We start from the raw sequence: 16,997 nt of genomic DNA on the forward strand, positions 1-16,997 counted from the left end.
GAAATGAAAATGGAGACCCCAGAGTGAAAGAAGTTCTTCCACAGCCATGACCAGGGCACTAAGTAGACGAATAGCCATATTTAAAACGAAACACTTAGTCTACCCTGCAGGCATTTGTTCAACAGCCTGGTAGGTTTTGGTGTTTATAGCTCCACCTTCCAAGCAGAAAACAAAGTTCTAACTTCTGATTTCTGAATCCTGTCATTCTGGGCAAGGATACTTCTGTCAGGGAGATCTGTGTCTGACCCACACCATCTCTCTCAGGTTCTCATCAGCATTTCTAAAACTGAAGAGCCAGACAAACTTTTAGGGACAAAACTGCAGGCTCTCTCAGGAACGTTGCCGTGATGGTTTTCATTTAGAAGAAAGAATTTGGCTATTTTCTAGATAATTACTCCTTTCCCCAGTCCACAGTTGTTTTCCTTGTTTACACGTACAGAAGCGTAACGCCATCATTTTGTGGGGAGGGTAATCACGTTACAGAGCACTCTTACAGGCCACAGGTTGAGAAACACTCATCCAAAGAGCAAGTTCAGTTTGTTGTATGTGTTTTCCTTTTAAAACAAAAACAGAGCACTATTAAACAGTAGGGAGTAACTTTCCTTGTCTCTCAATGCTACATGTATGCACAAGTTTGTCCTTGAATTCTGGTATTTGGCCTATGAAGCCAACACGCATAAAGGCTCTGATACCCTGAACACTAGACTTTAAAAACAAACTCTATAAACTCTGATTATATCAAAAACATGATTCTGCCTCAAAGCCAACTAACAAAGCTCATTGAAGGGAACTTACTGTAAACTCTGAAGATTAATCAACTTTATCAGGAAGGCAAGTGCAGAGCATATGGTCCCAGTCTCACCTCAGCATTTTACCTCCAACCCCCTTTGGGGTTACAAGGCTTAAGGGGCCATTTGCTGGTATTTCCCTAGTAGATCCTATTCCCACAAGAGACACTAAGTAGTTTGGGGGAGGAGAGTCTGAGGAGCAAGGGAAAAAAAAAAAGAAAAAGAAGATTTTTAAATAGGATATTCTCTCCTTCCGTCCCCCAACCCCCCCAACAAGGCTTTATATTTCAAAGAAAACCCAGCATCTTTAGTCACCCTTAGAAGCAAAATGTTTTGTGAAATACTGCACAGTCCCCTGGAACAATAACTATTCTTTCTGGCATGCAAATCAGCGCTCAGCAAGCAGAACAAACTTATACTTGCAATGCAAACTGGTTTAATGCCATAGAAATCGTAAAGCCACCATCCTCATGAGAAATGAGGTGTTCTGCTGCACACTGGAATGTTTAGGGAAGAATTAACATCAGCATTTGCATGCAAAAGGAACATTTTAATTTAGAACACGGTCTCCTACTGCATGAGAGAATCGTATGGCAGAGCAGCGAGAACAGAAGAATCTAGTTAGCGTGGATTTCTACATGTAATTCAGGTAGCAGATTAACAGCAGCTACTTGTGTGCTCGTCCGAGCACGCTGAGCAGCCCCTCTCCATGGTAGAGCTTCTGACTCTTAAAGCCACAAGATGGAGCCAACAGTTCTCAGGAAGAGGCTCCTGTAACCGTCCAAGGGATCCTCAGAGCGCTTAGCACACAGACCCACACTAGTTGAGTGCTCTGGTTGGGGCAGGACACAGGCAAGCGTGAAGGCAGAAGCCAAGCTATGTACGGGCAATCCATTCTCCAGTTTCATCCTGCTGCAACCTAAGGAAGGCCTGTTCCTCACAAGCATCCACAGAATATCCTTCTGAAGAGGTGCCGTTCTGGGTGCATCTTGTAAGATAGCTGTGCTCAGAACCCTCACCTGCCTCCTGCACAACGCTTTTCATGCTACCCTTCCTCTGCTGCAGAATATTTTAAAAAAAATGACTTCACTGGAAAGGGGAGCTACATAAACTGCTGTGGCCATCTGAAATACAGGGCAAACACTGCATAAACGATATGATGTAAATTGCTGTAATCCTTGGCCAGAGTCATCAGATAGGGGATGTTCTGCTTCCAACTTGTACAGCAGTGGCAGCAGAAACTGCACCCAAAGTTTACTGTGAATGCCATTTCTACGCCACTCCAAATTAAGTGGCTTAACAGCACAGTGAGTCTGTCTTGAAGCTTCTCTGCTGCAGTTCCTCCATCGCAAACCAACACAGAGGATGGAGTCTGGCACACTCCGAAGACCAAGGATCAATACTTCCACAAAACATTCCTTATTCTGTTATTTGAGCCACAAGACTGAAGAGGAAAGCAACTCTGTCATTTACACAGTTGATACAAGCTGTTTGATCCAATTAGGCTGTGGAAAATTATCTATGAATGAATCAAACTATTGTACCAGTTCAGTCCAGAACCATTTCTGGAAAACCAATGATGGAGTCCTCAGCCACCTCCTCCTCTCCCCTCCCACAGTCTGCAATATAATCATGTTAGAGCTGATACAAAGGTTAGTTCCAGACACTCAAAGTCAGTGGTTGCCTGGTTCAAGAATTTGGGGATTAGACCTGCTTTTAGAATGCTGTAGAAATCAATAACAAACAAATATTATGCCTGTTTTTCTTTTTATTATCAATAGTAATACAAATCAGTTGTATTAGCATGATAATGAAAAGTGACCAGTTTTATAGACATTAAAAATGTTGTGCAAGTTAGAGACAAAGCTCTGAAGCTATGCAAGGAAAAAAATAAGAATTTACATTGTATAGTATAGCACACATGGTTTAGAAGCAGTTTTATTAAATCTTGCAATCATAATCACTTCCTCTACACTAAACCTCTTTCTTGGCCTTAGAGATAACACCTTCGCCTCCCAAGAGGAACACCTGCCATTCCCATGAAGTGTGGAGATTACGGTGAAAATGTTTGCTTTTTTGTTCCTCTTCCCTCCTTCTCCCAACTAAAGTCAACAAGAGGTGAACACTGCAACATATGCTTCTAGCAATTAAAGAAAGCTTCTGTCTGCATAAGCTCGGAGTTGAATTAATAAAAATATCCTCATTTTGAGCAAGAATTGATAGACCTGTCAGCCCCAAGTACTGGGTTAACACTTTGGAAAGCTTAAAGATCTTTGTGAGCATTTAGTTAGATGCATTTCCCCCCCACCTCTTGCTACATTTCAGACTGTAGCTTTGTGCCTCAGACCTAAAGCATTCTTAAGCATTAATATTAGCCAGGCAGGATTCAACTGGAACTTCAGATGGCTATTAACATCTTACTGAAGTTTAATGCCCAGTAAACATATGTATACATCTTTCTCTTCATTGAGCCAATTGTTGGCCCAGAAATTGCAGTAAAGGCATATTAGTCTGTATAAAACACATATGGCACAAGTCATTGAAGATGCACTTCATGTTGCATCTATACTCTCTCTCATCTGGAGAGATGCTCCTCTAAAGAAAAAAGGAGTCAAGTCTGCCTTTGCACTCCTGGAGTTTAACCTGCTTTTTTTCATATGATGACTTAGCTCCCATTATAACGGGGCCTTGTTTCAGATGTTTGCTCAGAAGACTGGAGCACTTGAATACCCACTGCTAAGCCACATATGGAATATTGCATATAGCAGTAAATAGCTCCCTGACTTTCTATTAAGCCATTATGCAAGAACAGTATTTGAATGCTTAAGTGCAAGTGCATAGTCAAGTCTTGCATGACCTCCAGCTTCAAATATCCAGTTACTTGCCTACAGCCATGCTCTAGAAAGATTTAAGAGCACGTTATACTGATGAAGACAAGTCTTGCTCCTTAATTACTTAATGTGGAAAGGCTGCTAGAATGTATCAGCTTCAGTACAGCCTTCAGTTGCCACAGTTACACAGCATGGCTAGCAGGCAGCCACACACACCCCTCTTGCCAAAGTCCTCCTTGTTCCATGTACCTGATCTGCAAGTAGTCATTTAAATTAGAAGTCAAAGCTCCCTTCACAGGAAACCCTCTCATCCAAAGGAAGCATTTGTCTGTGCCATTTTTTATTCACTCTAGTCAACCCACCTGATGCTGATGTCCAGTGAAGCACACCTTGGAACTCATTCAAGGACCCTCAAATTGTACTGCCCCTCTGCAGAACAGCATGCATTCAGGCACTTCCACCAGGAGGTGGAGTCAACAGGATTCCAGTCTGGGGTGCAGTTTTATTGCCTTCCCAGTACAAGTCAGAATGCGTTGCCCACCGTTACAAAGTAAACAAGGCAGCTACCTCAGCTATCATGTCTTCAGCTGTAACTGGAAAGTTAAACTGAAGTTTGCCCCAAGTACAGAAGAGGAATACACAAAAGCTGCTGTATTTAGTCTCCATGCCTAATCTCTCTGGAAAAGGTGACAAGCGCAGAACACTGAAAAGATGCAGTATCAAGCCACAGAACAGCAAGCACCATCTTCCAAGTCCACCTCGGTGGTGGAGCTTTATCAGTTAAAAAAGACAAAATACCCTGAGTGAGAACAGCACATGGACCGTAAGAACACCAGTAGCAGAGTCAGTGTTCTGAGTAGAAGAAATTCATCTGTCCTATCAAATACTGTCAGGTACTTTAAGAGATCAAAGGTCAAAAGCATGCAAGTCTCTTGAGCCAATACAGCTGAGCTGCTCATTGTGAGCTTTGCTGAGTTCGTTATTCATATAGCAAGGAAAGCTTATTCAGTTTTGTTAGACACATTTTACAATCCGCCTCAGAGGGGCTTGACCTACATAAGCTTGTAATGTGAACTCAACTGTTGTTTATCCTTTAGGTTAATTAAGGACTTAACCTTTAGGTCTCAACTAAAACCAAACCTAAATGAGTCATCTTCCTCCAGAAGCACTCATTTGCTGTATATACCATATGCACTCAAAAATGGATTTTATCCATGGAAGCTCAAGAGGAAACTCTGTTAGCAAAGTGCTACCACTCCAAGTGTCCCATTAGGTGCCTAAGCTACAGACACAGCTGACACAACTCAAATAACACATTCTGTAAGCCAGCAGGATCCCAGGCTCTGCTTCAAAACTGTATTGTCAAGCTGGCTTTGTGATACCAATCAATTACACTGTTCAAAGATAATATTTCCAGAATTGGTTAACCATTCTTTCTGCACATACAAGATAACATTAACAAAGGAATTTAACTTGACAAGAATGAAGATTACAGCACCTTTTATTTAGTACAATTTCCCCAATCCAATGAGTTGCCTGACAAGTTGAACTAGTTATGGAAGACAATGAGTTTGCGTTAAGTCCCTGTGAAACCTCAGACCAACAGAGGTTCTGATATCTAACATATCTTACTTTTTTCAAAGTTCAGAAGTGGAATGCACAAGAGCAATCTAGTACATGTTAAAACTGTTTTTCAATCTCAAATTACCATACTAAGTACTGAACGGTATTCACTACTCCTCCACCTCAAAAAGAAACAGTATTTGTTAATTTAGTGCTGCACTGTGCTTCATTGAACAGCCACATCGCATATTCCTTTCACCAAGTAACTGTTTTAAGCATCCAGTTAGCAGGTAAGATATAGTCACTACTTCATGTTCTCTCTACTCCTTCAAAACAGAAGACAGCCATAATTCATTCCACGATCAGAAGAAACAGTTACTTTTCACAACAGTGACAGAAGTATTTTTTGGCAACTGCACTTAAACTGCCTCAGAAAGCTTGGTTCAGTCAGCTGACAAGAGGGCCTAAGTACTGACTTCTCTTCCATTTTTTTGTTGATCAAAAATTGTGACCACCATCGCTTAATTGACAGCAAAACTCAACATGTGTCTCCATGTGCTAGGTTGCTGTGCATCAGAAACAGTACATATAAAATTAAGTGAGTAACAAACATGGCAACTGCTTAACTTCATTTGCTTTTTGACACCATACAACTCACTAGCCAGCTAATCACTGAGAGGTAGCATGTATGCCTCACCTATTCCAAGTCATGACTGTGTGATGTGACCCATCCTTACTCAGAATTTTCATCTTCAGCAAGACAAGAGACAGATGCAGATGTTCCCACTTTTCCAACATGATCACAAGTGTTCCAATATAAACAAAACCGATGAAATCAACACTTTGATTTTCACTATACCAGTACCAGGGAGGGGAAGGATGATGGATGTAGATGAGTGTAATTGAGTCTAGCCACAATACATGGAAGAAACCCTGGACAGCATTTCAAGGAGATGGTGATAATATTATTCCTTTGGAAGAAAGGATTATAGTAATTTTCTCACCCTGTATCATTAATTTAAGGATGAGAAAACAGACCAGTGGGGAATGCACCTAGACAGTATTTAAATATCAATTTTTGCATTGCCTAAATAAATCTGAATTGAGTCCATAGGCTTGATTCATGAATGCTGTATTGACTTAACATAACATGGAAGAAAGTTTGTTTTGAGTTGACTCTCAAGTGTCAGTTATTTCTTACATGGAGTGTGGGGGAGGAAGCCAACAGATTTCAGTGTAAGAAATATCAGTGACAACTAACAGAGGATGGAGACTCAAACCCTTTACCAGCTGTCATGTAACTTTTCTGCAGTTTGCAACATCGAGGGCAGCGACAGTGGGGAAAAAAAAGAAGTGTTTGAACCTGAACAGCTGTGCTTGTTAAGGCCAGAAGAGGTTCAAGAGAAACATTAGAGTAAACTAGGAAGTTAATACAGAAGTACTATTGTATAACCAAGCAGAAGGATTGTAGTTCTGAAACTGTTTCTAGTTCTGAAAGACACTGGGAAGTTGGAGCCCATTTCAGTTTAAGTAGGCATAGGTTTTGTTGGATACCAGAAATGGTTTCAAAGTTCTGTTTTCACATTTTGAAGGTGTGATATGCAAAGCAAAAGATAAGGGAGTCAATACAGACTTCCTTTCATGAATCCAGCCCTATATCCTTAGTGGTATTTTATCCATGCCACCTGTAGATAGATATTTACAGTTCCCAAGCATCACAGTAAGCAACATCGTTCTTTAAAGCTTTTCTTGTTCTTTCCACTTTTCTTGCCATTCTTGTCTTTGTTTTCTGACATTTTCTTTGCTCTGATTTCTCTCATTAAATCAAAGAATACCTAGGAGGGAAAAATAAAAAAATATTAAATAAGGTCTGCCACCAGAAAGCAGATAAAAACGACTGTATTCAGCAGCAAATAAAGATGTAGCACCACAATGTGCCTAATACAACAGAAATAAGTCCAGACATAGATCCCAGTGACAAACACAGTATCAGAATTATGTAGCATGTCAAACAGTGGCAAGAAGTAGGACAATCTTACCTGGCTACCAATTCATTCAACAGCCCTATTTTAAGAACTTTTATTGAGTATCAGTCTTGCACAAAAGTAGCATTCAGAGTTCGTGAGAACAATTGTCTGTGCCTAGCAAACACTTCCAGGCAAATCACTCTTGTAACTATGCAAAGCATTTAGTCCAGTCTTCTTCACGTAGTTACAAGCACACTCTGCTGAGTAGTGTTCTGCCTGTTTTATAATCAAAAAGCTGCAGCATACAAGCAACAACATCACACACAGAAAATTCCCCGACTACATTATAAGAAAATCAGAGAAGGTCATTATTCTGATGTTTTCTCCAAAATTTTAGCTGATTTCAACTCTGTACACCTGATGTCTAGGTACATACCACTTAAGATGCAACAGCTGTTGTACTGTAGAGAGTTATAGGGAAAAATGATTTTTAGGATTACAGGACAAGAGCTTGTCATTCTACAGAGTCAGGCTTTTTTAGTAAGGAACTACACAGATCTGATAATTGGAAACAAGACCACACTACTAAGTCAGGCTTTTTTAGTAAGGAACTACACAGATCTGATAATTGGAAACAAGACCACACTACTGATCGGAAATAGAATAGTTTATCATTCAAAACCCTCCTAAGGCTTTTTTTTTTTATTCTGCTACAGTTTCAATGCACAATCATCACAATGGCCGATAACTTGTCTTAACATATTCATTATCCTCTATGTAAGTACTGTTTTGTGTATGTCACACAAGCTAGCTAGAGAAGACCTGAGAGCAGGTCTAGAACACCGTGCTAGCACACTCCAGATACATTGCTGTTAATCCCAACTGATCAGAAAGCTAGTCTAAGTATAAAACAGGCTAAGCATTCTCTAGTCACACGAGACAGCTCATAGGCAAAAGCAAGTCCGGGTATTCATGTTTTACTACATCACCCACTTTATACATCTGACAGTCTGACTTTCTATAACATTCCACAAGTCAGAATAGTTCTTTACCAAGTTTAAATTATGCTATGTCCTTGATAACCAAAACATCTCAAGTCAAGAGTTTAATATACAGCATTTTAAGCAAGAACGAGAGAAACAGTGTTCATACATATGCAACTTATGCACCAAAGCATTTCCATTAAAAATTAACAGACTAGAACAGGAAGCTGTCTACAAAAACTTGAGAGTACAGCTAGCCACAAGTGTTCTCTGTCAAAAACCAAGAACATTGATTACCATTTGTAATCTTTAAACAAATGCGGATTACCAAGCCACACCCTTGGAGTCCAACAGTAATTTCAGACCATCTTCAGTGGATTTTTGAAGTAAAGAGGCATCATCTTCTTCAAGAAACCCCCAGTACACACAGAATGAAGGGAAGGCTTGGAACTTATTTTTTCCTACTGGGCAAACACTCCATATAGTCATAACTCATCTCTCTTCTGGAATAATGTACCATCACCACTGGTTATGCAAGAAGCCAGCAGCAAAAGCACGCTGAGAATGACAGTTCTCTCAGCATGGACAAGTCAAAACAGGGACAGGGATACAGCAAATTTGTGTTCTTCTCACAATTCAAAATAGTGTTGGCAGAAAACAAGAATGAAATCTTTAACATTAGCCACATCATACATAGCTTTGTAGGGAAGGTGGAACAATTTATAAGTGTCTATAAGCTTGCTATTTATTGCTGTTACAATAATAGGACACAGCCTATAAACAGAACAATGTATTTCAGGGAATCCTTAAACCCATTTACCCTATGTACTATTGGAAAGGTACTGGTTCAGGTACAAACAGTTAAAACAAGACAATAGCATTAACTTGTACCAGGTCTCTGGCTCCTCTAAGCACATTCTGCTAGGTTCATTCATTCATTTTGACCATCTAGGCTTTCAGAAGACCAACTGTTGATTTGCTTTTGTCCTAGCAAGAGTCAAGAATTAGTCACTTGGTTATTAAACAAGTAGCAAGGATATAACTGAGCAGATGTCATTTGTCTTACCTTATCTACATTCGCTCTAGTTTTGGCAGAAGTTTCTACATACTGCACACCCCACTCTTCTGCCTTACTTCTTGCCTCTTCTACAGGCACTTGTCTGCGCTCTTCCAAGTCAGATTTGTTTCCCACTACCAGTAAAGGGATTTTATCCTCTTCAGCCTTCACACGCAGGATCTGTTCCCTAATGCATCAGGTATTCAGAGTAAAGATATCTGTGTTAGTAGTAGTAATAAAAACTCCTCCCACTCAAGTGGTCTGCAGGTAACTAGTGTTTACAACAGTACTTAACAGGTCATTTCCCAACAGTTGAACACACACTTTAAAATTATTTCAAGTTTAACACACTAATGCTATGGGCTTTACACAAATAAAAGCCTCACACTTCCAAGGCAGCAGTTTTACAGTTTAGTTAGTAAGTTTACTAACCAGGCTCTAATAAAGAGCTGTATGGCAGAAGAGCAACTCACAGCTGGAGTTCACATCTGAACACGGAAAAGAGTACAGGAGCCACATTTGCCAAGTTTCACCTTGGCATTCAGTCACAGTCTTCAATTTCCAGTTTACATCCCACCTCAATATAGGTCTGGGCAACATCAAGGCTTTGCCAAAACAAGAGGTTGGGAAAAGCTTAAGTAACTGGCAGACATTCTTAATGGCTACCTGAACTTTACACAAAAGAAAGAGTTACTAAACAGTGCTGAACTGGAGTGCTAGCAGCCTTCCTCCTTCAAAGACTTCAAGAAAATATTTGAACCATCAGCATTAACCTAGCTGCCCTCTGGCATTTTAAGGACCTATCAGCATCCAGGAAGAGACATGCTGTGTGTCAGTCCCATAGTGTGCTATTATTAGAGTAAAACACAGGTTGAAACCAGACTGACACATGCTGCTGTCCATCTAGGATGCCGGCAGAACTGTACCGGTCTACAGTTATTTTTAGATTGCTTCATTTTGTTATGAACAAGAGCCAAACTAGACACAGGCAGGGTGCTACACCCCCTCATGCCACTGAGTTACCACACTACTTCAGATGCCTCCACTTTCCATCCACAGAATAACTGAATGTATGTAGAGTACACAAGAATCTAAAGTAGTGTTAACACCAAAGCAGACGATCTGCTGTTGCATTCAACTGTACCTTCACACATTTTCAGATTAGAGAGGCACCAGAAGCACACACTGAATGCATAGCTTCAGCAGGAGAGCTAGGGTTTAAAGGCAAGCCCATAGTTCATTCAATATTCCACTTTCTCATAGCTTGAGAGTTCTAGAAGTTAGAGGATCAATACCAACATGCAGTCTAGCCTGTTATATTGGTGACTCATTATACACATTCCCCCCTCCTTCCTGGGGAATAATTTTCCAAGGAGCTGGTTCTTCTATGTCAGCTAAACTAAATATTCCAGTTAAGTAATTTCACTATTTGTTCCCTTGTGAACCATCAAAAAGTAGGAGATTCTCCACCTCAAAGCATTTAGGTCCTTCTAGCTAGCACTGCTTTTTCATTGTTTTGTTGTGCTGGAATCTTGAACCACCACACAGTTAACCTAATTAAAGAAGTCTGACAAGAAACAAACCGGCAAGATAAACACCCCTACTCCTTTTCATCCAAAGCCTTAAGCCTTGGGTTTAACCTTATATTTCACTTAAGCACAAATGTCAAAATCCAGGCTGGGTACTTTCAAGTGTCCCATTTTCTTCCTGTTTTTTGAAGAATGACTTTTTCCTCCATTTTATACTAGGAACAGTCCAAGTACTCAGTTTTGCAGTCCTACAACGGTTCAGCTGTTTAACTCCTTTAAGTGCTTCAGTTAGAGCAAACCGAGCAGAACAGCTCTGCTTGTGTGCCCCACAACTGTCAGCCTTCAGTCACAGAAGTATTAGGTGACAAAGGAACAATATTTTCATATCTCTTCAAAGATGACGCAGTATCCTACTACTGTTGGCACAGTATAATGCAGTGAGAACCTGGATCAATGTCCTAGAGTGAAGGGAGTTTGCCATAAGGAGCTTTCAGAAACCCCTAGAAATAGGTGTCTACCTTAGCCCCAGCACTTGCACTACTGATTAGTCTGTTAACCTTACACCACTGAAGCAAAGTGAATATAAGCCAGACTGATAAAAAGCTTTTATTCTGGCAAACATAAGGAACTCCTAACACTCCTAACTCCTGACACTCCTAACACTTTAATGGCTTCAAGCTGCAACAGGGTGGGTTTAGACTGGACATTAGGAAACAACTCTCACAGAAAGAGTGATCAGACACTGGAACGGGCTGCCCAGGGGGGTGGTTGAGTCACCATCTCTGAATGTGTTTAAGAGTCGTTTAGATGTGGTGTTGGGGGATATGGTGTAGGGGAGAACTTTGTAGAGTGGGGTTGATGGTCGGACTCTATGATCCCAAGGGTCTTTTCCAACCTAGATGATTCTATGATTCTATGACTTTCCCTATGTTTTGGCAAGTTTTACTTCAAGTTGTACAGCTGTCTGGATTACCTTCTACACTGAAGCAACAGCTATTATCTAATAAGAGTTAGAGCACTTGCCCTGAAGAACCTGGCTACATGAGTTCCAAGACCAGAACAGTGGTTTAAACTCCTTGTTTTTCTTTTACACTACACAAGCAGTTTCTGTGCTCAGTCTAGTACTGACTTCTACATTAGCACTGCTAATCCCAAGAACAAAAATGGAAACATTTATTATTACTGTGTGTCTTTCTAGGAATATGTCTGCCTACAACAGTACTGCTTGGCTGCCAACTCTTGTTTGGCACCAATCCATACCTGAGAGTGGAGGCTAATCCTTCCTTTCCTAAGAGCACCTGCTTCTAGCAGAAAGCAATACAGCATCTGAAACCTGGCCAAAAGGCAGACTTAATTCCAGAAGTACTGCTTTAAGATAATTAAACTTCACATCCACAAAGACTGGAAATTGGCTTGAACACGCATGTTTTAAGAGTCCAAGAATCTGTTACTTGCCTGAAGTTGCTGCTGGCATAATGTACTCATAAGTTGAAGGCATGAAGACAACTAGAGCCAGAGGCTGGATACTGTGGTTTAAGTTACCAGTTATTGAGAGCAAAATGTTTGGGTTGTCACTTTTATTGACCAAATGGTAATGGACAAAGAATAAAGAGCTGTAGCTTTTAAGAGTTGTCAGAGCAACACAGGAAACATTTCCCCTGCCTGTGAGAGAAACTACTTACCGAAACTCTGCTGTTGCTGTAAAGGATTCATGCTCTGTTATTGAGAAGACTAGAAGAAACCCTTCCCCACTGCGGAAATAGTTGTCTCTGATAGCTGCATAATCCTCCTGTCCTGCCGTGTCCAGAATGTCTATCTGAACTTCTTCACCATCCAGAACCACTTTCTTTCTGTAGCTGTCAGCCTTGGTAGGTTCATAGTCTTCTACAAACTGAAGAAGATAAGGGATTAGTGTTTAGAATTACTGTCAAATGGTATCAGTATTTGTCCATATCCATTCTTTTTCACTTCAGTGACATTTAGAATTCCCCAAAACCTTATCACAATTCAGTCAACCACCAAGTTCTATCACTTTTAGTTTTACTATAAAAAGCAAGTTATTTAAGCACTTAATACATCAAAGAGCCAGTCTGCCTAGTCAAGAGAAATTGTCTTGCTACATGAAACACTGTTTAACAATTTCAGCACAGTTTAATGGACAAAGATACAGTATAAGATACCAGCAACCTGGTGGCATTATCTAGATCTCCCACTTCACAAAAAAGAATTTCAGTGTACTTCAGGTAGAGCTACCTGAAGCTTCAACAGGTGTAGATGACAGCATCCAGCTGTTGAACATGAAAACCTGCTCCATAATTACAGAGGCACATACTTTAATCCATTCAATATTGACCAGACCCACAAAGCCACGGCCAGTTCAACTTGTAGTTCTGTGCTGACAGCACACGTCCAACACAGGCTCCTTACCTTTCCATACCCTTTCTCTCAGCCTCAAAGTACAACAAAAGTCTGTGCCACGAGCCTGATTAAGCTGACTGGCCTTCGCTAATGACTATGCCACCTCTTCAAATATTCACATCCTTATAGTATGTCAGAACAACCTACAGATAAATGCTGAATAACTTCTGAATTACAGGGTCACGTATTCCTTGTCATACTGGTCTGGATTGTCTGATCTAGCTTCCTGTACACCAGTACACAAGAATTCATGCTATGAACATGCCTGCTTCATCCTTCAGCTCAGAATGAGCTAGAATGCTTACTTCTGACTTCAACCTTAACTGGCCTAAAAGAAACTGCAACAGAATTAAAGTTCAATGCCAATAGGTAACAGCCTCTGTACACTCAAACAAGCACATTCACATTCTGCATGTCTTTTGACAACTGTTCTTTCACTAATAAGTATCAATTTTGTCACCCTTAGCCAAAGATGTTCCCAGAGGGCACCCTTCCCAGATTCCTACATTCTTCTCCTGCCAGTCAGGTCATCAGGTCTTTTGCTACTTAAATTTAGCTCTCCCACTAAAAAACTTTAGTAAGCTGTATCCATTGATGCTTTAGAGAAGCTGAACCAGAGATACTTACCTCATCATACATAAACTGAAGAGTGAGTGCAGATTTGCCCACACCTCCACTGCCAACCATAATTACTTTATGGAGGGCCAAGGAACTCTGGTTCTTGCTCTTGCTGGCAGCCATTGTCCTGCTTGCCACTGATGAAGCGCCAGGCAACCAATTAGATCTGCAGACAGAAGAAACAGAGTCACCATCCATGACACCATGATAGAGTGCAGGTAAAGCATCTTACCAGCACTGAAAGACCAGATTAAAACCCTGCCCAGCAAGCCTGAAGAACGGGCCATTTCAATGCACTGCCAAGCAAACCACATCACTGACGTCTAAAGCATGAGTCGGAACAAGGTATTAGAACAAAGAGAATGTATTTGTGACAACAGTACCATTAATAAAAGCACCAAAGGTTTGTCAAAGCAGCTACTAACTGAACAAGCTGTTATTATTTGTAAACCCATCCTACGTGACTGCTATGTAGAGCAGTCTCCAAAGAAAAAAATACCCCACTTTCTCAAACAACATGAAATTAAGTGGTTTTTGTCCTTGTTATAAGGCTTTACGCTTTTCTAAAATACTTCTTTAATGTTGATAAAGCTTAGTTGCAACCTGGAAACAGAGCTATACCTTAGATCTGCTTATAGGTATAAAGATGACTTTTGATCTCTCTGTGTAGACTAAGAAAAAAGCAGAGATACACAGTAAACTCTGGCAGGAACAAGTTGCAAAAGCTTTCAGCAGAAAGTCTTATGACATGGCATTAGCATTTATTTTATATTCTTCCTGCCTTTTGATACTGCAAATCAAATTTGCTTTTGGAAAAAAAATAAATCCTGTTTTCTGCAAGAAATTCTCAGCTTCTGTTCTTCTCCCGATGCTGCAAAGCCATAAAAGAGTAAGCTTCAACAAACAAGTACTAGCTAACAAACCTTTGTTCATGTGTTATGTCTATTGAGTAATTAAGTGCTGGAGAACTCTTAAAAATAATACTGCATATTTTTTTTAAAGAGTAGCTGAAGTATGTGACAAACACAAGCATCAGCTGCCATACCCTGACTAGCACAGCAGCAGGTCTAAGAACAGCACATTGGGGACACATGCAGAAGTGACCAATACAAAGAGATGTGTCACCAGTCACAGTGAGAAAAAACAACACAGAGAGGAGTATTCCAAACACATGATGGCTAAAGGGAGACACTAGGATAGCAACACGTGTCCCCACAGGAGGGCAACTAAGGGCCCCAGGTGTCCATATCCTGGCAGAGTGCCATAAGGGGAACAGCAGACCACCCAGGGAGCACTGCCATGGAAAGTGACTATACCAGCCTTGATTTATAGCAGTACCCGTTATTCCAGAAGCAACAGGCCAACCAGGAGTCTCAAATTTGCCTGGGCATGATTACTCCAGAAAGACACTGGAACTGCCACACCACACCATCAAGTTCTACTGGATGGAAATTTAACTTCTTCTATAGGTCTTTCAGAGTACTATATTAGAAAAACTTCAGGATAATTTTGTTTAGGGCAGCTAGTTAACTAGGGACGAAGGGACTGTCCACCTACACACACACTACTGGATTATTTAGCCTGGAAAGGACCTTTGGATGTTGTCCAGTCCAAACCTCTCCCTTAAACTGGATTGCCTGGAGCAAACTGCTTTATGTGCCCTGTGTTTTGAGGTTGACAATTCCATGACCAGTCTGGGCAACCTGCCCTGGGGTACAATGATTGTGAAGATCTTTTCCCCTCTATCATGACTGATGTTCTGAAAAGCAACAAATCAAACTAAGTTCTCATTGACTGCTGCATACAAGAACAAACATGCCAACAATCAAGAAGTGCCCTCAGGACAGCATTTTCAAACATATGAGCACTAGTATTTTTCCATGTGGAGTATTTCACTCACACCTGTTTGCTACACACATTTGGTACAGTAACGCATATTAATCATCTCTAAGTGCTCATTCTGGGATAAACACCGGTAAGACAGATTTTCCTCTGGTAATCTTCTATATTATGTTATACATAGCTCCCTCATCCAGGATACTCCTTAGTACAGAAATAAGATCGACAACGTCTACTTCTAAGATTCTCCCTGTAGAGCACAAACACACGTTTGTGTTGGTGACAGTTGATTCAGCCATCACCCCAGAGATTCTAAACCAGAAGAGGACTGCAAGCTTGATTTTCAGTTCTTAATCACCAGAGAGGCAAGAGGGGAAGAGAACAGAGCTCCCTGCCAGGGGAGCATGGAAAAATTGGGAGAAGACACAACAGGTAGCACCTGAACTCCAGAAGTAGCTGCTGAAAGACTTTCTTTGCTTATGGTCCACATGTTCTATAGATGATAAACTAGAATTCACATTGCTTGGATATAGACACCCAAGGTGTAAGATCTAGAGATTGACTAGACAATGAGATGGTTTGGGGGATTTTTTAAGTGTTAATAACACAGATTGCTCTGAAGCTGTAGAGAAGTTTATTTTGTCCTAGTTCAAGAGCAGTCTGGCTTTGAAACTAGTAGACAAGCTGCTTCCTGAAGAAGCCAAGAGACCCTTAGCAACTTTTCAGTGTAACCGTGGCTGCTTTCAACCTTTGAGTATTCCTTTAACAAGCATCCCAACACTATTGTAACTGCTGTGTTAGATAGCACAGCTTTCAAGTTAAAGATTTTTCTGGCAACACAAACTTAGTGCTCCTGCAAGTCCACTGTGCTATGCAACTACAATTAAAAAAAAGAAGATTTACTAACAGCCAGGAGAGAAAATAGCAACATTTTCCCTCCTATCAATAGGGACACCACATCTTTACCTGGTCACAATAAAGGAATAGCTGCCTTTTAGGTAAAATACTGACCAACTTGATTCAGTACAAGCTTGTAACAGCCATTAAGTGGTGAGAATATTTAAGTTCTTCCTTCTCCATCCCACCTCAACACTGCCCAGTAGAAACTGCAAGGTCAGCCTTCATACACAGTACTACCTGACTTATAACCAGAGTATTATATTAAACAAACCCCATGCCATAGCATACAAATTTACAGTTTTATTACATCTAAAGCTAGCCCAGCTCTTCATGGCCAAAGTACTTGACTTCCCCTGCAGAGCCGTTACAAGTGCCACTTGAATCTTTTAGAGTATCAACACTACATGAACCCTCTGAATGTGGGAGTCTGCTGACAACACAACCCCTACGTTGTATGCCCTCTGTAAAATCCCAGATGCTTCACACAAGGCATCTCTTCTTCGG

At 40.7% G+C, this 16,997-nt stretch overlaps 1 protein-coding gene across 2 annotated transcripts in view; it reads right to left on the reverse strand.

The window, feature by feature from the left end:
* Positions 1-2,561: 2,561 nt before the first annotated feature.
* RALB (RAS like proto-oncogene B) overlaps positions 2,562-16,997 on the reverse strand; it is a 52,766-nt gene continuing 38,330 nt past the window's right edge. Inside the window, exons 2-5 of one of the 2 annotated variants that reach the window (XM_074144709.1) lie at positions 13,764-13,920; positions 12,401-12,609; positions 9,199-9,376; positions 2,562-7,017 (exon numbers count right to left, since the gene is read on the reverse strand). In XM_074144709.1, the coding sequence (XP_074000810.1) occupies positions 6,898-7,017; positions 9,199-9,376; positions 12,401-12,609; positions 13,764-13,877 (621 nt within the window). In that variant the 5' untranslated portion in view covers positions 13,878-13,920 and the 3' untranslated portion in view covers positions 2,562-6,897. The remainder of the gene's footprint in view (positions 7,018-9,198; positions 9,377-12,400; positions 12,610-13,763; positions 13,921-16,997) is intronic. The other variant, XM_074144710.1, reaches the window with a different exon arrangement.

This window comes from Numenius arquata, chromosome 3 (assembly GCF_964106895.1).
Source record: "Numenius arquata chromosome 3, bNumArq3.hap1.1, whole genome shotgun sequence".
Lineage (NCBI taxonomy): Eukaryota > Metazoa > Chordata > Aves > Charadriiformes > Scolopacidae > Numenius > Numenius arquata.